The sequence below is a fragment of the Natrix helvetica genome (assembly GCF_964273705.1).
Source record: "Natrix helvetica genome assembly, chromosome: 5".
Lineage (NCBI taxonomy): Eukaryota > Metazoa > Chordata > Lepidosauria > Squamata > Natricidae > Natrix > Natrix helvetica.
This window is the reverse complement of record NC_138551.1, coordinates 77,142,310-77,169,183: the sequence shown is the minus strand read 5'-3', so window position 1 is coordinate 77,169,183 and position 26,874 is coordinate 77,142,310. Positions and strand designations below refer to the sequence as shown.

Sequence of the window (26,874 nt, the reverse complement as noted above, 5' to 3'; positions counted from 1 at the left end):
TTCCCATGCCAACACTCTGGGTTTGCTCTGGAAGAGCAGTCCGTTGCACAAACAAACACCCATTTCTGACAAGTCCCAGGTCACTGCTTCCCATGGCCGTTTTGTCTTTTATTCTTTTCATTGCATTATTGATCTCCCAGGAGACTGAAGGATTTGTCAGCCAGGAATCTTTTGGTTTGATTTGTGCACGAATAACAGGTCTACATTGGAAAACACGTTTGTTTATCATTTAATTTGTACGCTGCCTGATTCCCACTGATTGGACAGTTTACAAATGATCTAAAATGTGAAAAACAAGACAAAAATAAGGAAGAGCAAAAGTGGGACACCGAAGATGGAAGCAAAGGAAGCAACTGAGATTAAAAGGAATCATCCTCACCAAAGGCCTAGGTGAAGAACTACATTTTCAGGGCCCTGCAAAATGCCAGTAGCATAGGAGCCATTCAGATCTTGGAGAAAAACTCATTCCATAGGGCAGGTATGCTTCCATGGTTCCAGTAGATAACATTGTTTAATGGAAGGAACCTGCCATGTACCTTTAAATGATATAGGAAACAGATGCTCCCTCAAACAACCAGACTCTGTGCTTTGTAGGGCTTTATAAGTAACAATTAGCACCTTGAATCACACCCAGATGCAAACCGGCAACCAGTGCAGGTTTTAAACACTGAGGTGTTATATGCGCATACTGAGGCATTCTGAACCAGTTGAAGTTTCTGGGTGGTCTTCAAGGACAGTCCCATGTGGAGCACCTTGCAAAAGTCAAGCCATGAGGTGATCAGAACATGAACGCCCCTCATCTAGGAAAGGATGCAATTGGTACATCAGATGAAGCTGCGCAAAAGCCTCCTTAGCAATAACAGCCACCTAATCATTGAACAACTCTGAGTTCAGGGAGACTTTCAGGTTGTTAAGCAAATAGGGAAGGGCATAATACATTCACAAACCCAAAATACAGAGTAAAGAAAGCCTGATCTGCCTGATCAAAACCAATTTGTGGAGGGAATTTTGGCTTTGGGCTGAGAAAGGATGAATGATGTAGATCCTAAAAAATCTGAAAATGATTTCCTTTCTTTAAGTGTTGTTAGGCCATTGTCAGACTGGCCCTAGCTTTTTTCCTAGGAAAGAATGACCCTTGAGTCCATTCGTGTTAGGGAAATGATAGTTTTACTAGAGAGGCTGAGTGCAGCGTGAGCGAGGCAAGCTCTGAAGAAAAACGGCGTGAAAATCATATATTGACATCAATCCCCAATGTCCAAAACCCTGCCCCCCTGGGAGAATAGTCCAATCAGGTCTTGTTCCAATGTTTTGGGAACCTGGAGCCTCAGGGCACAGTAAATTCTCTTCCCAGGGCCGGGGTGTCCTTGAGGGTAGGAAGATACAACGGTTTGGCTCCTCTGGTTCCTGTCAGTCTCCATACTCCCCAATTTCCCATAGCTTTCCTTTCACACTTCCAACACTCTTCCCCTCCCAAATGTGCCCTCTCCCCTGGCTATGGCAGTTGCTAGAGAGCTTCAAAGAAAGCAAAGATGGCAGCTGACAGCCATACTGACTCTTGATCGCTTTGATCACCCAGTAAGCCTGGGTCCAACCTGTTAAGAGTCTTTGATCACCCCATGTGGATGTTACCTTTGGACTCATTGATGCAGTAGTTAAAATACTGTAAAATGTAACTTTTCACAAAGTCTAGACTTGGATTTTGCATAGTTAAATGTTGTGGCACAGCAGCGGCCGGCTAGCTGTTGGTGGACCCTGACAGCGATGACCATTATGGGACTGCTCTGGAGGATGAGGAAAACTCTGGAGGGTGTTTGGAGTCAAAGCAGGAACTAGAGAGGCCTGTTGGCCACCAGGTGGCATCTGAGTCAGGGAGCAGTGAGGAGGAACAGAGGGAGGTTGTCTCTGATGTGCGTGTGCGTAAAGCTGAGAGGAGAAGGGAGCAGCTGAGGAGAAGACGTCATAGAAGGAAATAGGGACAGCTGGATATGGTTGTGGCCCCTCCCAAAGAGTTTATAGGTGGAGCGACGGGAGGGGAATCTTTGCAGGAAACCACAGTCCATTTTACTAGCCATTGAGAAAGCATTCCGTAAGTCTAATCTTGGTTTCTTGAAGATAGCGTTCTAGGCTCCTAGCCAAGGGGTGGCTTTATCTCCGTAATTAGTCGTGGCAGACAGGCAAGCCTGTGTCTGCATATTCATTAGAATCACGGGACAGAACAGTTTCCTGCCTTAAAACAAAAGCTGTAAATATCATCACCATGGAGCAGCTATGTGCCGAGAATGCGCAACTTTCGCAACAGGTGGCTATGTTGGCTGCCCAGGTGGCACAGCTCCAAGCTCACCCTGCTCCACCCCCACCTCGTAGGAAATGCCCGGTTGCAGTGCCTGATAATTCGATGGCAACCAAGCCATGTTTCCAGCTTTCTTGGTACAATGCCAGCTATTTATCAGCTTGAGAGCAGATGATTTTCCCACTGACCGAGATAAAGTGGGGTTTATGATTAGCTTACTCTTCAGCTCCGCAGCTTGTTGGGCAACACCACTGCTGGTCCAGGCTAGCCCTTTGCTGGATGACTTCAGGGGGTTCTGTGACCACCTCTAGTTAATGTATGAGGATCCCATTAAGACGGAGATGGCTACCCGACGTCTGAAGACTCGGAAGCAGGGCCGGAGTTCCTTGCAGGACTACATCAGTGAATTTAGGCTACTAAGCCAGGATTCGGCTTGGAATGAGGCAGCCCTCATGGATACATTTGAGGATGAGTTGTTGGAAGAATTGCAGGATGAGCTGGTGCATGTGGATAGGCCACCGAATTTCAATGCATTGGTCCACCTGTATCTCCGGATTGATGCTCGGTTGCAGAGGCAGGGAATTCGCCGCATGTCCCAGGAGAACAGGGTGGTTCCGGCCATGTGTGAGACTCCAACTCCATGGGAGGAGCCCATGGAACTAGGTGCAGCCAAATCCCGCTCGTCAATAACGGAGAAAGACAGATGACACTTAGGAGGGTTGTGTTTTTATTATGGGGAACCCGGGCATATGGCAGCCTTTTGCCCCAAGAAGAGATGAGAGGCGTCAGTTACGGGACCTACAACCCAGACCCAGAACAATTTGTTGGGAAAGGCCCCCAAGCCCAATCCAAAGGAGACCTTGGGTCGGGCACGCATCAATTCAGAGCCATGTTCAGAGTCAGTGACTTGCAGGCCTCCCCATCACCTGATCCTGGCATCCTGAATAGCGTTTCCTGTTGAAGCAGTCATCAATCCGGTCGCCCATCGCCTGACTTTACCATGTTTGATACGAGTCCATCCGGTCTTTCATCGATCTCTTCTTGTTCCTGAACGGCCGGCTTGTCCTCTTCGCCAACCTGATCATCCCCAGCCAGTACCCCGTGCCGATGAGGCGCCAGCCGAGTACGAAGTTGCCAGGATCCGGGATTCCCCATGGCTGAAAGGACGGTTCCAATATCTGGTGGAATGGAAAGGCCGAGAGCCGGAGGATGTTACCTGGGAGGATTCGATCTCCGTGCACGCACCTGCTTTGGTGCAGGCCTTTCATGAACAATTCCCAGCTAAGCCACACCCTGAGCGTCAGACCTGGGGGAAGGGCCCTGCGGTGAGGGATAGTGTTGTGGCCCACCAGCAGCCGGCTGAGCTGTTAGTGGACTCTGACAGTCATGACCATTATGGGACTGCTCTGGAGGATGAGGAAGACTCTGGAGGGTGTTTGGAGTCAGAGCAGGAACTAGAGAAGCCTGTTGGCCACCAGGTGGCATCTGAGTCAGGGAGCAGTGAGGAGGAACAGAAGGAGGTTGTTCCTGATGTGCGTGTGCGTAGAGCTGAGAGGAGAAGGAAGCAGCTGAGGAGAAGACGTCATAGAAGGAAATAGGGACAGCTGGTTACGGTTATGGCCCCTCCCAAAGAGTTTATAGGTGAAGCGACGGGAGGGGAATCTTTGCAGGAAACAACAGTCCATTTTACTAGCCTTTGAGAAAACATTCCGTAAGTCTAATCTTGGTTTCTTGACGATAGCGTTCTAGGCTCCTAGCCAAGGGGTGGCTTTATCTCCGTAATTAGTCGTGGCAGACAGCCAAGCCTGGGTCTGCATATTCATTAGAATCACAGGACAGAACAGTTAAACAACAACACTTTATTTATATTAGTCTTCTACATCTGTTTTGTGCTAGTTTCACGTTTATCTTTAAATCCTGTGTCTTCTAATGTGTGACCTCGTAGCATGTGGGTATTTTTTGAACTGCATTCATTCCAAGCTCACACAGTTCTGATGTTTAAAGTCAGAGAAATTGTTCTTAGCAACTTTTTTCTTTCAGTGTAGGCTTAATGAGAAGTAGAAAGGTTCAATAGACTACAGGTAGCCTCAACTGATGACCATAACTGGGACTGAAATTTCTATCGTAAGTCAGTGCACTCTAACTGCACTCTGCACTCTGACTGCGCTGACTTGCGATGGCAACCCTGGCTCTCTTTTATGCTGTCATTAATTGAGAATCATAGGTTGTTAAGTACTACCCATCCCAATCAAGCCATCCAGGTTTGGTCCTGCCCATCCCAAGCCTCAGAATGGCCAGGGACAGTCTCCAACTTCCCCCATCCCTGTCTATCTCCCTCCCCGCCTCTGTTCTTTTGGTCACCCTGCACTCTCCCTTGCAGAGCGGCAAGCTGGATCCAGCAAGCAAAGCAGCAAACATCCCTTCGATTCTCAGCAAGGCATGCATGCACCCAGCTACCTTCTCTCCCAGTTCTCTGCACCAACCTTTAGCCTTTTGCACCCAGCCATTCTTCACTGCCTTTGCTGTGTCTTTTTCAGTCCCAGCTTCTCCAGTAAGCTCCCTCCCCATTTCCAAAATGACTAAAGCTGCACCCTGTGTTTTCAAGCCTTTCCAAAGACCGTGCAGCTTTGGCTGGAACAGAAGTCTGTCCGTAAAGGAAACAGCAAAGACAACAAGGAAGGTGCTCAATGTAAAAGAGAAAGGTTGGTATGGAGACATGGGAGAGAAGACAGAATGCTTGTTGGCATTTACTGAAGCTCTTTGGGGGCATGGCCAGGCAGTTCTGGAGACTGGCCCACAAGTCAGGGTACAAGGTGGCCAAAAGGGCAGAGATGTGGGGTGTGGGGGATAGGTGGGTGAGAGGAGTTGAAGTACACACACACACACACACACACACACACACACACACACACACACCATGGTCATAAATGCAGGTGGGATGCCAAGTGCCTAAATGTTGATTACTTGACTGCAGGGATGCTGCAATGGCCATGCCTTCAGGCACAGACCATAAGTTCATTTTTTCAACACCATTATAATTTTAAACAATCACTGACCGAATGGTTGAAAGTCAAGGACTGTATACAGCCAGGATTATATTCAGTGTTGTCTGCAAATAGGGTGAAGTTTTTTTGTGCTGTTTTGGACAAATAATCAGAAAACAAGAAGTCTCTTTAAAAATACAAATTATTTCTAAATAGTGTGCTTATCAGTAGAGTAGAAAGCAGACCAGATGTATGTATATCAGTTAGAAATGAAGCGAGCAATTCGGCAGTGCTAATAGGGCAGTTTTTGATCATGTTGTGTCAGGATAATGGGCCGAATCCAAACAGTTGCAAAAATAGTTTTTGTGATCATCAGCACACTTGAGGCTTTCTTCTTTAACAGTGAAGCTTTGTTCCATATTTCTCGTCTTGCCTGTTCTGTGTTAAAAACTGGGCAAGGCTTGTCAATATGGAAGTTGCTCTGGAGGAAAAGAAAAATCCCCGGACTCAAGCTTTTTGCATGAGTCAGGAAGTATCATGTGTGTGAAAGTGGGTGGGGTAGAAGGTAAGATTATTCCTGCTGGGAAGAGGTATTTCTAACTCTCCCTCCCTTTCTGATAACTCTTGTTATTACAAAAGTTGTTTGGAAAAGTCTTTGGATAGAAACGAAGTGTTTTGGCTTGAGATTTCTGATCTGTCATCTCTTCTGTCCTACTATTAGCAAGAACATAAACAACAGAATTGTTTTCTTATAATCTTCACGAATGTTCTTTTTTTAATCTAGCAGTGAAGGTCTTGTATACCAGAACAGAGATATTTTCTTTTAATTTCTCCTATAGACAGGAAGCAAACATTCCATACGTATTAACTGCATTAAAATACAGTCACCTCTGAGCACCAAAGCATGATTGAAAAGAAACATTTTTTTAAAGGGTCCTAGAATTACAATCAATATGGTATATTTTCCAGAGCTTCTAAGTTTTTCTTGAGTGGATGAAACTGAAAATCCCTGGTATCAGCTTTTCTGCTTCCCTTTTAAATATGTCTACTTGTCTCCTTTGTCACAATTTTATTTCTCTTAATTCACTGTATACAGTTTGATATAGTTTGGTGACTTTTAAACAGGGTTTTCTCCTTAATTTTGGGAAAGTAACATTTGAACAGCTGAGAAGTGCTCTAATATGGGACAGTATAATATAATTTGGGGGCTCAAGGTTTTTGGGAGTAACTTTCTAGGTTCATGGACAATCATTTCGGAAACCAAGACATTTTCAAAACCAGTATGTTAAGGTCACTGTGGCTGTCCATGGAAAACAATGTAAAATAAAAGCTGTCTTTTGTATACCCAAGTTTTGGATTTTAAAATACCTCAGTTAAATTGGAATTAATAAGTACATTTTGGTCAGGTTATTTTTAATACCAAAAGGGATTCTGTGTAGTGATGTTACTTATAAATAAGCGAAGCTTTTTTCCTAATTTGCAAATATATTGATGCAGTACAGAAGAAATGCTTAGTCCCACATAAGGGGCTTTCAGAGCTTTGAGCAAATAATCCATAGAAGTGGGTATTTGCTATCAAGTTTCCTGGTATCTCAGTTTAACCAGCCTTCTAGGGTTTTGGGGATTATTTCTCAGTTTTTGAGAAGTAAAAAAATAATAATTGTTGACTTCTGCATGTCTTGTGATGTCTAGAAATATGCCAGCATTTTGATTGGAAGGGGCTGTACAGGAGAGGGGGAGAGTCCTTAATTAGAGTTGGTTAGAAAATGGGGAGCTAGAAAAAACGTTTTAAATGAATAAAAATTGTGTCTCATACTTCCATTGTCAGCATATCAATATATCCTGCTGCATCATATACAGGTTTGGACAGTTTGAACAGTTTGTTACGCCTATTCCATGATGAACTCTGCATAAAGTAATCATACCACTAAAGCAATTTAATAATTACTTAATAAATATTTAGTGTACATTTTATCTACTCATTAACCAAAAGAAATGTCCCAACAACACATAATAAAACCAACCAGTAACACAGGAAGTAGGAGAACAGTTTGAATTTTTCCATAAAATGCAAGTGTGCATGTATAAAACGGTTGGGAGAAGTAAGATGGCACAAACAGATAACTGGTGGTATCAGACACTTTCTTTGAGGCGATATTTTATAAATGAGGGTACTTTAGCTGAGAAGGCCTCTTTCTTCCCAACTCTCAAATTTCAATTATAAATCTTAGAGAAAACGTAATATAGATTTAACAAATGTAAATATTTTAGAGTGAACTTTTAAATTTGATAAGAGTTTTTTTTTAAAAAGACCATGAAATGGCATTTCATAATTATGTATCCCCGTTGAACCTCTCTACATAGATTAAATATTCGTGATTTACAGAAAATCATTTTGGTAGAGCCTATGATATGGGAAATAAAGGTAATTAATGATAAGAGACTTTTAAACAATGGCGAGTGGCTGTTATTTTAGACTGGAATGACTTTTTAGTTTTGGAGAATGAAAATGGGATAGCTGCATGACCAAATGCCAGATATCTTTGAGACTGCCTCTGAATGTTTTCCTATATTTTGAAGTAATTGAAATGTTCAAAATTGTAAGACATATATATATATATATATATATATATATATATATATATATATATATATATATATATATATATATATATATATATATATATATATATATATATATATATATATATATATTTTAAAAAACCATAAATCCTACTGGCTCCTAAATGTATAGTATGATTAAACAAGAAAGGTTTAACTGTGCAATAGCAAAAGCCAAATCCCTGAAAGAGTTAAAGATAATAGTTGGGTTTGGTAAATCTTCAGCATTCAAAAATAAAATTCTGTATCTAACTAGAACTTAGAATTCTAGTATAGTATGGCTCTTCCTTTGACATACATGTCTCTTTGCATAAACTCTTGAAACAGCTTGAACTTTTTATAATAACTGTTAGTGTTAAGAGTTCAATTGTTTTTTTTACTTCAGAATTTAGACTGGTGTCTGGCCTGTGTGTGTGTGTGTGTGTGTGTAACTTCATCTCTCTCTCTCTCTCTCTCTCTCTCTCTCTCTCTCTCTCTCTCTCTCATCCATCCATATCTATCTATCTATCTATCTATCTATCTATCTATCTATCTATCTATCTATCTATCTATCTGTATATCTATCTATCTGTATATCTATCTATCTGTATATCTATCTATCTATATCTATCTATCTATATGTATATCTATCTATCTATCTATCTATCTATCTATCTATCTATCTATCTATATATATATATATATATATATATATATACATATATATAAGCAGGCAACTTCAGCTAGCTAAATGTGAGCCATTAATCTGATTTACCACTACCTAGGTTATAAAGGAAAAGCTAAAATTTGCATGCGTAATGCTGTATATTAATGATTGTCAAATGTTTCTCTAAGGATCTACTTCTGTTTTTCTCATTAGGAAGAAAGTTCTGGCACTGTTGCATCAGTATCTACACTCAGTCTATTAAACACTGGGGTATGAAATTTAATATTTTTCTTTCACATTCTATACCATTTAGGATCTTCGTAGCATTCATTGAAATACAAGATATATTACATAATTGTAGTATGAGTGAACAGTACTAACACATCAAGTCATTGAATGCCATTAACAAAAAGGGGGAATTAAATTAACTGCTTTTGTTTAATATTAAATATTGATATTAACTGCCTTGTTTCTTTTAAGTTTACATAATTTTACTGTTCACTTGAAATATGCTTTAATATATAAATTTCATTTATATTCAGTTGATTCTGTTGCATAATACATTTGGCCAACTTATTTTGTTGGTGTAAATGTATAGACATTTTCAGTAGCTTTAATATCTCATTGTTTTATGAAAGTTGTTACTTTAAATACAATTGAGTGCTGAAATCTTCTGGCAACAAATTTAAATGAGTTGCTGAAAAAAAAAGAATGTTAGATTTGAACTTGTTAAAGATTTCGGTTATATTCTTGTAATTTGAAGGGAAATGCTAAAATAATAGTTGCTTCTTTGATCATCTGGGCTCATACAAAATACTCCTATATAAACTGTTTACTCCTTCCAGCTCAGCTCTATAATTGTTCTCTCCTTAAGGTTCAGAAGAAAGTGATTTATTTGTTTAAAAAAATCATATAGTAACTAATTGCAAAATAAATCTTTTAATTACAAAGAATGAATGACAAATAATAACCTGATGTGTGGTGCACACATGGCAGTTGCGGATGTGATGAGAAATGAGATGGTGAATAACTAGATTTAGCTTTTTATTTAGAAACCTGATCCTGCCCTCTTCAGAGGCAGTTAAAGCTTTCAGTGTGACTATTTTATTAGGCAGCAAATGAAGCAAATTTTTCCTACTGTCTTAATTTTTACTAGTGACCTTAACATGTTACTAACGTCTTAAACCACACACCAGTCTAGCCTATTGAAGACTTTTGTTTTGAATTCTCAGTGAATTCAATATTTAGATCTTCTCAAGTGCTGTTTAATATCTTTTGCCCCTTTCTGTTGTTGTCAGTGGTTTTAATAGAAAGTCACATCATGTAAGAGTTACTGGCACCTCATTGCGTTTGAGAAAAAAAGATTATATATTCTGTTCCATTTAATATATATCAGAATTAGAAATAAATTGGGTCGATTTCAACATATGTTTCCAAATGGAAGAGAGTCCAGGTTTCCCATGATATTTTCCTTTCCTCACTCTCTGCTTTGCCTCTGTTGAGCTGCTATTCCAATCCTGTATATATTTGAATGGCTTTTTTAATTTTGTGACTCTCCGTGAAGCCAAAATAATAATCTTGGTAACAAGCATTTAGTTGAAGCCCTAATACTTGAGTTTTTGGTTTTTAAAAAAAACATCTTTATAAGAGACCTGACTTGAATTGGAGACTATGTAGAAGTCATAGAGGGTAGATTAGATTGGAAAGTTAAAAAAAAAACCAGAAGATGACAAACCTTTTATGTACATATGCTGTGTAGCTTCCAAGAACTGAATTTGACTTGAGGGCATCTCTCTTTTATCAGATGTTTTAAAATGATGCTTCTTCTTAGGACTGTTTATTGCTTTGGATTCAAAGGAATAAAGTTATTTTGCATGCACATTGCAAAGAAAGATGTGGCTGCACGATTTGAAGACCTCAGTGCATCTGAAACATTCTGTTGTTTACCAAAAAAGAGACATGCTGATTGATTTGTTACTCCATTTAGTTACCTTCACTTCCTCTTTTTAGAAGTATGTTGCCATATCCACGCAGTCTGCTTTTGTTCTGATTATTTTTTTATGAGGCTTCCTGTTTAATATCCACCGATGTCCCTTTGCTAATGCCAGCATTTTCTCTCTGAAGTGCAAATTTTGAAATTAAGTACCTCGTTTTTTAGGAAGATCTGATTTTGGTTTTGATTATTCATTTAAGTTCAGACAGAAATTTTCTTGTGTTCTATTCTGAGAAGAATGACATATTGTGATTTGGTATATAAAACAGAATACGTAATACATTTAGAATTCCTCATTTGAACTCAAACTCAAGTTTCAATTTTTCAAGAAAGGGTCATACAGAACAGGGTCTATGGTAGAAGAAATTAGATTAGTATCCGACTCAGAATTCCTCTAGACTGGTTTTGGGTTTTTTTTGTATTTTGGCTTACATAACAAAAACTTTTGGGCTTCCATCAGTTCTCCTGAACATGTCTGTTTTCAGCAGGTAATGGATGGAAGAAAAGCTTTTGATGAAACAAGACAGAATTAGCAAACTGTCCATTCTGAGTATTAATGTAAGCCAGGGCTGTCAACCTGATTTCATTGACGGCTGCATCAGGGTTGTGTTTGACCTTGGGAGGCTCAGATAGGTGTGGCCAGCTCGACATCACTCATGTCGGGGGCACCTGTGATGGCCCAGGTGGGGCTGGAGAGATCCTTCCTTCCTTCCTTCTTTCCTTCCTTCCTCTCTTCCTTGCTATCTTCCCATCTTTTTCTTTGTCATTCCCTTTCTCCTTGCCTGTCCCTTCTTGGATGCTCAAATGTGAAAGGGGAAACATTTCTTCCCTTTTTTTTTGTTTTTGTTTTGCTAGCCCTCTGCCAGTGAAAACAGACCCCAAGGGCTCCATTTTTGCTGGCAGAGTCATTGTGGGCTGGTCCTTCGCTGTTTTTAGGATGGCCCCACAGTGCAAATCTAAGCACCCAGCCCGTGAGCCTTGAGTTTGACACCCCTGATTTAAGGAATGTAGTTGAGCGATGTGGTGGCCTAGTAGTGAAGACGCTAGCCTCCCATTTGAAAGGTTGAGAGTTCAATCGTGGCTAGCGACAGATATTTCTCCTAGGGAACAAAGAAAAGATATCTGCTGCGAACTCCATGTGGCATCAGGAAGGGCCTTCCGCCAGTAAACGCTCAGCTCCATCAAGTCGACTCTACCCCAATTAAGGGATTACAGGGTCGTAAAATAGAGGGTTTTTTTTCTAAAATCTAAGGAATCCAATATCCAGTTTAAGGACTAACAGCTTTAAGAATTCTAAGAGCGTAAAAAACATACAGAGATTAAAAACCCAAGATATTTCCTGCCTGAATACTTATAGTATAGTATAGTTTTCTGCCCAAGTAGAAAAGGCAATGGGAGAAAACACATTGCCAAGTTTCTTTGAGCAAAAACTCCAAACTAAGTAAATGTCACTTGCATTAGGAGGACTTTAGTTGCTGCTACATATCTACATCAATGGTGCTTGCTGAGGCTGTGCAGCTGTTACCCTTGGCAGTAGACACGAAGCGTATGAACTGAAATGCTTACAGTGTACAAATTAAAAACTGCAGCAAATGTTCAGCTGTGATGTGCAAACATGATTCTCTGCAGCATATCTTGCCGACTAAGTACCTTCAGGAAATGGATGGCTTCCCATCCTGGTCATAGCATCTTCATGGACAGTTGAGGAATCAACCTCATTTCAAAGATCTGACTGACACAATGCAGCAGAATTTAAGGAATATAATGTAGACTACTTTTATTATTTTAATCTAGATTTATTAGAAATGTTTAAGAGAGCTTACCAAATGTGAAATCTGAATTCAATGGGCAAAACATGATTTGGAGTATAGGTGGCAGGTGTGGGTTCCTGCCAGTTCTAACCTCTTCTATAGAAGAGGTTCCACAAATCTACCATGCCGTTTAGAACCGTTTCCTCCCTCCCGTCTGCACCACGCTTGCCCCGCCCACCGCTCACTGATTGGCTGGCTCACCAATCACCCCGCCCACCTCTAAGAGTCCTATCTAAGCCTTAAAGTCTTAAAGCTGTCAAGTTTGAACACCCCTGGGTTTTTTTTTCTAAAGGGTTAGGGGTGTAAGGGTCTTGTAACTTGACAGCTTTAAGACTTGCACACTTCAGTGCCAGAGTTCCTGAGCCAACATGACTGGAGGAGGAATTCTGGGAGTTGAAGTCCACAAGTCTTAAAGCTGTCACGTTTGAACACCCCTGGGTTTTTATTTTTCTAAAGAGTTAGGAGTGCAAGTGTCTTGTAACTTGACAGCTTTAAGACTTGCATGCTTCAAATGCCAGAGTTTCTGAGCCAACATTTTGGTTGCTAAGCAAGAGCGTTGTTAAGTGAGTCTTATCATATTTTATAAGTTGGCCACGCCCACCCAGTCACATGGCTTCCAAGCCATGCCCACCCGGTCACATGGCCGGCAAGCCACTCCCACAAAGCAGGCCACACCTACAGAAGAGGTTCTAAAAAAATTTGAAATCCATCACTGATAGGTGGGTACACCCATAACATTTTCTGGGGATTCTAGATGAGTTGAAGAGGATGGTTGTGCAAACTCAGATAAAGTTGCAACTACTTTAATGTATTCCCAGCAGGTCCTTTTATGCATCTATAGTGCTTCACCTTATATTTTGCCTTTCAGATTGGGAGTTCTTTACGGCTCTACTATGTATATCATCTTGTATTAGTCATAGACCTGATTTATATAAAGGGCCAAGTTTATTTACCTGTGGTTTCCTTGGTTTGGATTTATGTGCTATGCACCCTTAGCTACTGTGGTTTGAAAATGATGGTGTATACTTTAGTATAATCTGTATAATTCCAAGCTTCTGCAGCTTTTTATGGAAAATTATCATTTAAACCTGGATTATACAATGTATGAGTGCAACCATTGCTTTGTAACTGCTTGATTTTTCTTCTTGAAAACAAAATATCAAATAAAAAAACCAATATGTCACAGTCTGGGGCAATATTATATATTGTATATTTTTCCTCTTGGTTCATATATTCGAATACCTTGAGACTGTGCTGGGTATATAGCTGAAGTTCGTGAACATCACTTTGTCTGTTTTTAGCTGGTGTTACAGTTAAAAGAAGTCATGAGATAACAATATTAGCTTAAAGCATTATTTTATCTAAAATATACAGCACTATTTTATTGCAAAGTATATAGTGCATTGTTTTTCATTTTGTCACATGTACCAAAGTCTACATAAGGAGTTCAGGTTTTATAATTTTTTCCCTCCTTTGATCCCACAGAAAAGAGAGCCCAAACTACATTTTTTTATTTTCAGTTTTTTAATCAAGAAATTGTTATTTACCTTAACTGTCCTTAAAAATCTATTTAAACATCGATTGATTTATTTAAAGATATAAATCACCAGTAGTTTCACTGTACAGCATAGAATTTGCATTGGTACAGAATTCAGTAATTTAATAATTTCAGCATTCATATTTTTATGTTATTTCGAAGAGTAATTTTCTAATTCTTAAATTTTGAAGGCTAGTATAAAAGTACTTATAGACAACACCTGGGTAATTATTTTGTTCACTTTCTGTCTATATCCTAGATTAATAGATAGGTTTCAACAGGATAAGCAAATTAAGTATGTGCAGGAAGCTGAAGAATTACATTACATTAGCACAACAGGTTTTGAGTAATCTTTTGAGTGTGCTGCCTTCTAATAAGCCATGAAAGCCTCTGCATCCATGTGTTCACTTTTTCTGTTGCATTTTGTTGCACCATTTGCACAAGTGTGCTGATTCTGCTGATTTGTTCTTTGACGTATATTTGTGTATATTCTATGTCCGTTATCTAAGCTGCTGATTCTTCCCAGTGGACCCATGAGGTGGAAATAAATTTAAACTTAGAATTGGAGGGAGGTACAATAATTTGGACTTTTATTGACAGTTATTTAAGATGAAAAATATTAGGATATTAATAAAGATTTGAAATGTATTAGTCAAACAGTATTGTGTAAGGGTCAGTTCAAACTTGTTTAATAAAAAGAAATTGCTGATTCCACCAGATAGGTATAAGTAATGAATATATTTTCCATGGCTGATATACATAAATTATAAAACAAGTACAAGTAGTCGTCGACTTACAACCAGAGGTGGAATTAAGCCAGTTCTGACAGGTTCTGGAGAACCGGTAGCAGAAATTTTGAGTAGTTTGGAGAACCGGCAAATAGGCTAACTCCCGCAGCTGATCCCAGCTGATCTTCTTTTCTTGCCCTGAACAGGAGAACGGAGCTGGAAAGCAGGTTAGTGGGGTGGAGAGGGAATGGGGATTTTGCAGTAATCTTCCCCCAGGAGTGGGGAGGGAGTGGGGATTTAGCATTATCTTTCCCTTGCCACACCCACCAAGCCATGCCCACGGAACCAGCAGTAAGAACAATTGAATCCCACCACTGCTTAAAACCACACTTGAGCCCAAAATTTCTGTCAAGTGAGTTCTGCTCCATTTTATGACCTTTCTTGCTCTAGTTAAGTGAATCACCGCATTTGATTCTGACAAGCAGTCACCCCATTGGCTTTGCTTGTCAGAAGGTCACAAAGGGTGATCACTTGATCTTGGGACACAGCAATGGTCATAAGTATGAACCAGTTGCCAAGCTTATGAATTTTGATCGTATGATTATGGGGATGCTGCAGAGGTCGTAACAGTGAAAAATGGTCATAAATCACATTTTTCAGTACCACTGTAACTTGAACAATCAGTAAATGAACTCTTTGTAAATTGAGCACTAGCTGTGTTTATTTTAGATTGAAGTATCATGTAACATTGCATACAAAATATAGAAGAGATACAGACAGTCTTCGACTTATTACCACAATAGGACTGGAATTTTGGTCGCGAAGCAATACAGTTGTTAAGTCTGTCATTATGTGACCGGACTTGATTCTACGACCACTTTTACAATGGTTTTTAAGCGACTCCGTGGTGGTTAAGTAAATCCAGCTTCCCTGATTGTCAGAAGCCAGTTGAGAAGGTTGCAATCACATGACCACAAGGCACTGCAACTGTCATAAATGTGAGCTGGTTACCAAGTGTCCAAATTGCAATTATGTGACCACAGAGGGTAGCACAGCGGTCATAACTTCAAGGATGGGTCTTAAGTTACTTTTTCCAAGGCTATTGTAACTTGGAATTGTAGTTAAAATGGTTGTAAGTCAACAACTACCTGTAGCAATATAACCTTATTCAGAAGACCTTTTTGGTGGATCATTGTTTATGGTATAGCATTTTCTAGTAATACTGTTCTGGCATGCAACTTGATTGTTATCTTATTTAATCCAAACTTAAGATCAGATATTATATTTCAGTCCAATTGCTTTAAAATGGAAGGAAAAGATTCTTGCTCCATCCTCAGTGAAGCTGGAGGAGGACAATGGTGCAAATGTGAATCCAAGGTCCTTGTACTCTTATTTCATTTGAACTAGGAAAGTATTATTCCCCTGGCGTCTTTCCTTCTCTTTGCTTGTAACTTTCAGCTTGTATAATATTGTTGTAGGTTGTAAGTCTCAGAAACTACATTTCTCTGTGGCACTGATGCAATGTTTCTCTTTTAAACTTAAATTAGCCCTGCTTCGTGGCAACAGCTGTTTATCTAAAACGAACCTGACACAACTTTAAATCCCTTGATCTCAATAGGTAGATGGTAGAATCTGAACTGTGCAGGTTATTATATTTACAAATCTGTAAAAGTATATTATTTAATTTTGTTTAGGAATATGAAGCACGGATAGGAAAATTGTGTAAACCTGCACCCCAAGCAACAAGGCGTAGACATTTTGAATTTGAGCCACTTTCAACCACTGCTCTTATTCTGGAGGATCGACCATCGTAAGTCCCTGTGGATTCTTTTTACAAGTGTTTCACTGTCAGATCAAAAAGTAAGCTGAGGTAGATACTCAGGTATATTAGGTTTGGAATGTAGCACACAGTGCCTCCCCTTTCCAAAAATAATAACACTTATTTTTTTAATGAATATAATATAAAGGTTTATGCAATGGGAATAATTACATACATAAAATGAAATAAAATTAAGCCATTCCGTAGTTCACATTAAGAAAACCTAAAACCTATCTTAGTAGGAACTGCAAAAAAGTATCTTAACTTTAAATAAGTATCAATTGAAAAAAAAACCTTTTTAGCTAACTATCACGTTCTAATCTGTAGTCTGTTTGAGTAAAATCTAATACTGCTTTACTTTTAAACGTAAACCATTTAAAAATGTAAGTGGGTACAACTTTTCCACGTAAGAATTTCGGCTTTAATTTTAGCATATATCTGAGGAACTGTACTTTATACAATTGATCATGCTGCTGAAAATAATCCTGTTTCTAAAGCAACTGGTAATGGTTTCTTTGGAACTCTGATTTCGAAGCAAAGCTTTGAAATATAATATTAAGATTAAATAATAAAACCGGCTTTTTTATCACTATGAAATAATTAGCGTCTACTTTGCATGGAGTTGATAATTAAAACTGATTCAGTGAAGTAACTTGTTTCTTGTTTATTTTTAATTTATTTAGAAAGTTTACATGTCGAAGATCTATATGTTATGGATTCAGATATTTTGTATATATCAAGAGTCCTTTTGGCTAAAGTCAAGTGTGAAGGTTAGACTACTTGGGTTGATAAAGAAGTAAACAATGAAACGTTTATAGAATAGATGTAGTAGAAATAGACACTTTTATACCGTGCTCTTTCAACATTAATGCGGGCAACATTCTTGGAAAGATTTTTTTAGAGACCAGACCATGAAAATATGCAGCTACCTATTTGCACGACGCAAGTACTCCTTGTCCACATATATAATGCTGTCACATTCCCCCCTCCCCCTGTAGAAAGCTTTTTAAATCCTCTAATCAGTTTTTTTTCTCAAATCATTCCTATCGCTAATTAGAGTAGCAACAGAACACTTTCTAAAATCCTTGAACATTTCTTTTAAGTTTGGTCTGGGCGGATATTTTGACTTCAGGGAAGGAGTAAATTATTTGAGTGATTGAAGTAGGAGTTAGATGAAAAGCAAATTATTAGAGCTGGGTTGTCTATTATTTTATAGCAAGGAAGGAGAGAAGGATGTCAGAATGGATATATATAAAGTTTGTGTGGAAGAGGTATGGCCCTATTTTTTTTAATGCTTTGGAATAGGCACCATTCTCAAATATAGATGAACAGTTGAATAATGAAAACAGTGACGTTGCACAGTACACTGGAGACTAATTATATTATATCTTAGGGGTCTATTCCTTTGGGTTTCATGGAACCATTATATTTTTGGTCTTATATCTGCACATACTTGCATTGGTATATTTTTCCCATGTTCTCCTCAGAACCAATGATGGGATATGTTTATACTTTAAACAACTTTCAGCACCCTTATTCAGTAATTTCAGGTCTCTTTCAGATAGAGCAATAATAATCCTGTATCATTTCAGATTATCCTTCAAATACCCTTGGTCCTTGGTTTGACGTGCGTGCGCCTTGCACTGAATCTAGAAACTGAACTGTTTTAGCGTAAAACCATTTAGTTCAGATTATAATTTGTTCCATTGTTTGTAATTAGACTTGCTCCTAAAACATTAGTTATATGTTCTTGTGTAAATTATTTCCGATAACCTGGAAAATGAAGGATCCGTTGGGAAAATATACCATTCAAACATTCCTTTTTTTTTTTTACGTATGGAACATTTAGTAAGACTTTAACTTGATTAATCTATACAGTACTTAAAATTATTTTCAGGAACCTTCCTGCAAAATCTACAGAGGAGGCTTTACGTCATAGACAAGAATATGATGAAATGGTGGCAGAAGCAAAAAAGAGAGGTATGTCTGATCTAACACATTTAGTCCATTATGTAATTTATCAGATTTAACCAAATTATAAAAACTGGCTTGTTACAGAGGCACTACCATGTTTATATTCTTCAGATAAAGTTAAAACAGAATTCTTCCAAGTCTTTACTACTTCAGGACTATATGTATGCTATAAGGGAAAATTTATAAACCAGAAAATTTAATTTGCATGATTGATTGTTTCATATTTAAACTGAAACTTGAATTATAATTACTGTTAGTGAGAGTAAATATTCATAAACTATAGGTAAAGCTTTTAAAAAACATGTGTTTCCTCATATGTGCATACATGGACACAATACATCATTATTTATTTGCATCCTACCTTTATTGTTTTTACAAATAACTCAAGAGAGGGAACATATTCAGTATACCTCCTTCTTCCTGTTTTCCCCACAACAAACCTATATGGCATGGGTGTCCAAACTTGGGAACTTTAAGACTTGTGGACTTCAACTCCCAGAATTCCCTAGCCAGCTGGCTGGGGGATTCTGGGAGTTGAAGTCCACAAGTCTTAAAGTTCCCAAGTTTGGACACCCCTGCTATATGGTGAATTGGGCTGGTCCAAGATCACACAAATAACTAGATAAATCATATCTATTTGCAAATTATCTTGGGAGAATTTGTAGCATGGCTTTTAAAAATTTATACACACAAACACATACACAGGGGACGTGGTGGCTCAATGACTAAGACACCAAGCTTGTCGATCAGAAAGGTCAGCAGTTCGGCGGTTTGAATCCCTAGCGCTGTGTGAACTCCCATTACTTGTCCTTGCTTCTGCCAACCTAGCACTTCGAAAGCATGTAAAAATGCAAGTAGAAAAATAGGAACCACCTTTGGGGGAAGGTAACAGCGTTCCGTGAGCCTTCGGCGTCTAGTCATGCCGGCCACGTGACCACGGAGAACATCTTCAGACAGCTCTTTGGCTTTGAAATGGAGATGAACACCGCCCCCTAGCGTCGGGAATGACTAACACATATGTGCGAGGGGAACCTTTACCTTTTACAAACACACACTCACACACAAATACATTGAACAAGTAAATTATGCAGTGTATGAAGATGGACATGAAGAAGTCCCCTTTTTTCTATTCACAATAATCTTTCTCAGAATAGGATTCAATAGATCCTTTTTGAAGCCAAAAAATAGCCCATCTCCCCCCAAAGTTCGAACCATATTTATATCTTTTGCAGTGTTTATTGTTTGTGTATCTGAAATATTTGTTGTTTGATGTATTATAAATGTAAGTATTAAATTACTTCATGATTTGATCTTTGATTTTCTTTGTCAAGCTGATCGTCTTTGATGACAAACCAAAGGTGCTACTAAAAACACACACACACACACATACACACACACCTTTATATATATATGAAAGAGATTGTTTGTTATATATGCTTTCCAGAACCGCTCAGACTCATTTGGCTGAAATGGAAAAACTGTAGAAATTAAATGAATGAGTGAGTGAATGAATGAATGAATGAATGAATGAATGCTTTCTAGCAGCAAGATGTTTGCTACTTGAAAGAAGCATAAACTTATACAAAATATAGCACATTTGGCACATGCTATTATATTAAACACCTATAATTAGCATTTCCAGTATTTCAGTCCCAAGTATGCTACTAAACCAGATTCATTCCATCCCTTATTTTAGTGGGCTTGATCTGTAGAAAATTATACTGTATTTAATCATACAGAGAACTCTTATCTTTAATACCACAAATATTTCAACAATTGTAAAACAACATAAAACAACTACTGTATTTAATCATACAGAGAACTCTTATCTTTAATACCACAAATATTTCAACAATTGTAAAACAACATAAAACTATTGTTGTTTGCCATATATTTTCAGGTGGAAGCTTCCCAGATTGCGATTGTTCAATTTCATCTTTTTATTTAAGTACAATTGTGGTTCAGAGTATAGTAATATCCTGATGGGTCAAGAAACAAAGTTGTAAATTATTTTTTAATGTACCTTTGAGGGCATTTTTAAGATTCTGAGAGACCAAGAGGCAGTATTTTATTTTGATGTTTTTTTTGTCCGTTGCAGTCATGGCTGGGAGAATATGGGAAACTATTAAAATAATTGTTTCCATTATATTTTAACAGATTATTTTTACTAATTTGAAGAAATAATATTGATCCACTCATTTTGAAATACTAAATTAAGTTACGGATGAGCGATGGGAACCCCATCTTTGCTGGAACCTATGGCAATTGTCCCATTCTTTAAAAATCATTAGATCCTTCTATGTTTTTTTCTTTTTTTGTAACCCTATACTTACATACAATTATTTTGTTAGGACAATGCCTCATGATATGAAGTAGATTCTAATCTAATCTAAGAAAACGTATTTTAAATAAAAGCAGTATTGCTGTCCAGGGGCACCAGTGCACCCATATCAGTTTTCCTTGACATCTGCCAGACTTTGTGTCTTGATGCGTAAAAAAGTGACATCAGAATATACAATGACTATGTAGATTTTCAAAGTCGCAAAATGGTGACTGTACGATAGAGTAAAACACTTCCTCCTTAGAAATGTAGCATTCTTGGAAATGTTCTCATTTTATTCCAGATCATGCCACCTGACCATTCCAGGTGTTATGGGGCTATTCCCCCCACTCAAATCTTCCAAAATAAGGGGGGTGATTTATAGTGTTCCAAATCTACTTCTAGAAAACATCTGGACACCACTCTTGGGACTGCCCAATAGGAAAAAAACATAACATTCTAGAATTCCTCAGAATGTTCCTTTTCTGGAGATGGAAGACTTTGCACATACCTGTTGACTTTTTCTGATGTTGAAAAACAAAAACTGCAACAGTGTTAACATACATTCATTCCTGTAATCAGAATTATCTTTGCTATGAGCTGCTTTACATAGCAGATATATATTTTATAAGCATTTATATTTAAGGGACCCGTATCCTTTAATTATCTAATATTAGTTTTAAACATGGCTTTTTGATATCACATTGCAATTAAAATTCTGAATTTAATAGAAATTAAAGAAGCTCACCGAAGGAAGAAAATAATGAAAGAACGCTTCAAACAAGAGGAGAATATTGCTAGCGCTATGGTGATTTGGGTCAATGAAATTCTGCCTAATTGGGAGAGCATGTAAGTGTAGAATACTTGGTCATACAAGATTGATGCAAACTTCTGTGTGTTTTCCTTTCTGTTCTCCGCTGTACTTTTAATTCATCACAACATAGAATTACTTTCTCTTGTATCTGCTATTCTATTTTTTAAAAAATTCAGAAATCACATTTTTTTAAAAAAATTCAGAAATCACATATTAAGAGAGCAGTCTTGTAAGATCAGGCAATATAACATTCGCAGGAAGCACTACTAGTAAATTCCAACAGAAGATCTCTGGCTTCTCATACGAAGCTAGGTTTACTGCTGTATTTGATGCTAGGATATTTCTAGCAGTGCCCAAACGATTACATTTACCCTATTTTTACTTCTCTGTCTTTATAGGCGTTCTACAAGGCGAGTGCGAGAATTATGGTGGCAAGGATTACCACCAAGCGTTCGTGGAAGGGTTTGGAGTCTTGCTGTAGGAAATGAATTGAATATCACTCCTGGTATGTTTGAAGCATATAATAGTTTCAAGTGATATTCTGCAACGTAACTCAGTCTTTTGTTGTCTTGAGTGTATGATGGTGTGCATTTTGCCCAGGAATAATTGCATTATTATAGAAACACTGTGACTCAGTGGCTAAGATGCTGAGCTTGTCAATCAGAAAGGTTGGCAGTTCGGCAGTTCGAATCCCTAGCGTCGCATAATGGAGTGAGCTCTCTTTATTTGTCCCAGCTTCTGCCAACCTAGTTCAAAAGCATGTAAAAATGTAAGTAGAAAAATAGGAACCACCTTTGGTGGGAAGGTAACAGCGTTCCATACACCTTCGGTGTTTAGTCATGCCGTCCACATGACCATGGAGACATCTTCGGACAGCGCTGGCTCTTTGGCTTTGAAACGGAGATGAACACCGCCCCCTAGAGTCGGGAACGACTAACACATATGTGTGAGGAGAACCTTTACCTTCAATTGCATTATTAGGTATCACACTTCAGTAACCTAGTGCTTCCCTTATAAATGAAGAGATTATGCGCCCCTCAGATCTCTATCTTAAATTGAAGCCCTTTCTTTAAAGATAATAAAGGTGAATGGAAAAAAAACAAGAGTTTTTGAACTATTCTACAAGTTAAACTTACATGGTGCTGACTAACATATCTTATGATATATATTTAGCTAGTAATAATCTATAATATTTTAAATGTTAGCTCTAAACAACTTAGAAATAATGCAAGGTTAATAGAAGTGTGAATTCATTTATGAAGCCTTAACAAATGAATTTTCTTTTTAGTTTGGTTAATTTCTGAACAGATTATCAAGGGTTTTTCCTATATTAGCGCTCCCTCCCACCACTTCTGGTTTAGGATATTGCTGACCTAATCAATGTTATTGTAATTTAGTAAATATAGACATATTTTCCCTAGAAGGAAGAAACGACTAAAAGGACATTAAATGCTGTGTATGAGAGGGGGAGAGAAGCTTATTTTCAATAGCTGCAGTTGTGATTCCGTGACTAGAAAGGTGATGACCAGGTTGTGTGACTCAAACAATGATAATCAACAGTTTCTCATCAAACTTTAATTAGGTGTCAAATGGTGTACCATTGAATTAGATCCTGAGTTTTCTACTCTTCATTTTTATTAATGACTTAGATATATCACATTTGCAACTAATACAAAATTTGATGGTAAAGTTAATACTGTAGTTTGCAAGAGCAAAATTCAAAATGTTCTTGACTGATCAGAAAGATGAACTAGAAGTAAAAGAATAATATTTAATGGAGATATATGCAAAGTTTTCCAGTTAGGAAATAGAATCGAATGGGTAAGAAATAAGGATTATCTGACATGATAAATGAGAACAGAATATTTGAATTGTAGTTGATTGTAAAATTAATGTGAATCAGCAATGTAACAATACTTCTAAGAAGGCAAATTCAATTTTAGGGTCTACAAATCTACTTTCAAAATCATGGGAAGCAATAATTCCATTTAGTTTTGTTTGTTCAATCCTTTCTGTTGACATGAGTAGGATAGGCTTGTCCTAGGAGGACACAATGGTTCATCAGGTACCCTGGACCTAGGCCATAAGGGCTTTAACAGTCATAACCAACACCTTAAAGCAGACCAGACCAGCAGACTGGAGGGTAAAGGTGTAATATGTGTCAATTTCAAATTTCAAATTTTTATTTGATTAGCCGCACCCTCTCCAGAAGGACTCGGGGCGGCGTACAATTAAAACACATAAAAATATACAAATATAACAATACATAAACATATACATATGCATGTGCAAGGAGGAGGTAAACAAATGAATAAAATAGCATTAAAATTTCAATTTAAAATCCCTCAATTACAGTACAAAATACACAATTAAAAAACCCGTCAGGAGCGATATGATAAAACTATGGTTGAGCCAGGCCAGCTACTTGGAAGAGGTGGGTCTTAAGCTTTACGCGGAAGGAGCGGAGGTCAGAGGTGGTCCTGATATCAGGGGAGAGGTCATTCCACAGGGCTGGGCCCATCACAGAGAAGGCTCTGCTCCTAGGCGTCGCCCCCCGACATTGTCTGGTGGACGGCACCTGGAGAAGTCCCTCTCTGTGTGAGCGAATTGGTCGTAGGGATGTATGGGGCAAGATACGATCCCGCAGATAACTAGGTCCTGAGCCAGGTGCAAGAAACCAGGAATCAAGGTTGTTTAAATGAGTACAACGTTATTCCATGCTAGCTCTCTTCAAGAATCTGAAATAGTAACAATCAAGGCAAATTGGCAGATTTGAATGGAATTGACTTAGATCTTCTATGGTTGCAGAGGAACTCCAAATTGCATACTTGACCCCTTCTGCAGGCTCAGCCTGGTCATTTTCTACGTCACTGGCCATCCTAGGGGGCCTCAAAGACTGCTCTCAGTGCCGCACTTTGTACCACCTGAAGCTTCTGAATGGACGTTAAGGATATCCTCCTGTAGACTCCAATCCAGTAGTCCAGGTGAAAAATGACCAGGACTTGAGTAACTGAGCACAGGGAGTCATGATCCAGGAAACCGGAGCACTGCAAAAGCTCTCCGGGTCATGCCTGTTCTTCTGGCAGGAGATGTGAATCGAGGAGAACCCTTAGGTTGAGAACTAGGGTCTGAATGGGATAATGCAATCCCATCTCAGTATGAGGTCGTTGCCTAACAAGTGCAACTGGGACTACCAGAACTGCCATCACTAAGTGGTACAAACAGGTGACGTTTTGCTTAACCATCTTTTTGCTTAGGGATAGAAATTTCAGACCCAGTTAGGGTTGTTAAGCATGTACCACCTATACGTATATGGACATTCGTGGTAATAAAAGCATGTATTTCTCACTCTGTATTCTCTTTTTACCCTTTGGTGAGTACAGCTGGAATCTGATTACTGAGGTTAGAAGTTCCTAAGTCAATAAACTGAGATTTCCACTACTCAATTTATAACAATTCTGATTTTTTTTTAATCAGTAAACTAATACTGGAATGGAAATTACAGAGTTCAGTTTGCAAAATCATAAATTTAATTTTTGCCTACATTTTGCTGTGTTTTGCAGAACTCTATGAAATCTTCTTATCTAGAGCCAAGGAACGATGGAAGATTTTTGGAGAGACTGGCACTGAAAATGATACAGAAGGTATTTTGAAATGGCTGCTCATATCATTTCACAACACATGATATACTGTTCGTAGTGTTTATTATAATGTAAAGACACTTTCGGGGATTTTAAGAATATAATTTCCCAACAGAACCATTTAGACAATTGTGTGTTTCGTACTTATTTAAAGGGAAAGTCGGAGAGAAAAAAATCTAGAAATGTTATGTAGAAAACCACATTTCGCACTCTAGTCTCTGTAGTACTACAATTCTGAATTATCAGTGCCATGTGACACTGGATGTGCTCAACCCTGAGTTAGAAGAACTTTCTTTTACATTACAACTTCATAGCTATTGTTGTTATAAGCTTCATAATGCCCTTTTCTTCTGAAATAACAGTCTGACTAAGTAACTTAGTAGGATTCTGGTTTTACAAGTCATGCTAATTTTTTCTGCTAAGTTCACTTTTTATTTGCTCCTTTCTTCTTCTGACTATTACAAGATTGAGGGAAAAGATGATACTCTTTTGATAGAGGATCCTAACTAACCCTGTAATCCACTAAATGGCTGTATGGTATACATATTTCTAAAACACTTATGAATCCTTATTACATATAGTCCTCATTCAGCAGCTATTCAAGGTTATTACACTGCTGAATGAGGAAGTTTGTGGCAGGTCCTCATAGTTGCAGCATTCCCGCAGCTCACAATTTGGATGCTTGGCAGCTGGCTTGCAATTATAGCATAGCAGCATCCTTCAGTCACATAATCCATCATCTGCAATCTTCATTGTTGACTTCCAAAGAGCAGAGTCAATGGGAAACTAGCAGCAGTCACAAATGGCAATCACCTGATGTTACTCCTAATAGCCCTACAAGCTAAATCTAACAATAGGAACCGTAACTGCCATCGTAAGTCGGTGCAGCCATATCACATTGCACTTTCTAGTCATGTCAATCAGCAACGGTGTTCCAATTAACCGTCGTTAATCGAGGATCACCTGAAGATATTTTTCATAAACAGTGTCGGAGTAGGAAAATTAAGTGTGCTGTTATGAAAAAACTCATAATGGAACAGCATGCATATTTGGTGTAGGGAGAAGAGTCCATATTAAAAAGCAACAGAGCTGAGTCATAGCTGGTTATGCCAAAAAAAAAAAAAAAAATTAAAGGCTTAATTAATTAAAGTAAAATGCCTCCCTGGTGTCGTGCTAAAGTCTAGTCTGGAGAAGGAAGGAAGAGTGGGGAACAGTCAAGAAGGCGAAAAGACAAAAAATAAACACAGGGAAAAAAACATTGAGCCCAAAATTCAGATAGAGGAAAGCTGTTGAAAATGACAAATGTGTATAATGCAGCATTTCACAAACGCAAGAATGTGGATTCATAAGAACATGAATGAAACTAGGGGAAGTTCAGGCCTGCTCTTAGAAAATACACCTAATGCAGAGTTCCAAAATTTAATGTTAGAAAAAGTTTAAAAAGTGTCAGTTTAAAAATATACTCACAGCGGGAAAATAAGTTTTTGGTTTTTTTTAAAGGCTCCCTTCAGATGGAAAGCAAAAATGGCTGAATTTGGTTCTAGATGGGACATAAAAAATTCAAGATGTTTGGTTTTGTCAGCAGAGGAGAGGCAAGCTGTAGTCCTAACTAAATTATGTCGTGGAGAAGTTTGAATAAGCAAGTCCACGATTTATGGAGCCTCCGGGAATTCAGGTTTAGGACAGCATTCTCCA

General features: G+C 38.3%; 1 protein-coding gene across 1 annotated transcript in view; it reads left to right on the top strand.

Moving 5' to 3' along the window:
- The window catches only part of TBC1D12 (TBC1 domain family member 12), a 64,403-nt gene that overhangs the window by 21,875 nt on the left and 15,654 nt on the right, over positions 1-26,874 (top strand). Inside the window, 6 exon segments of the mRNA XM_081953925.1 lie at positions 8,756-8,812; positions 16,306-16,421; positions 18,328-18,410; positions 21,456-21,573; positions 21,937-22,043; positions 25,102-25,182. Coding sequence (XP_081810051.1) covers positions 8,756-8,812; positions 16,306-16,421; positions 18,328-18,410; positions 21,456-21,573; positions 21,937-22,043; positions 25,102-25,182 — 562 coding nt within the window.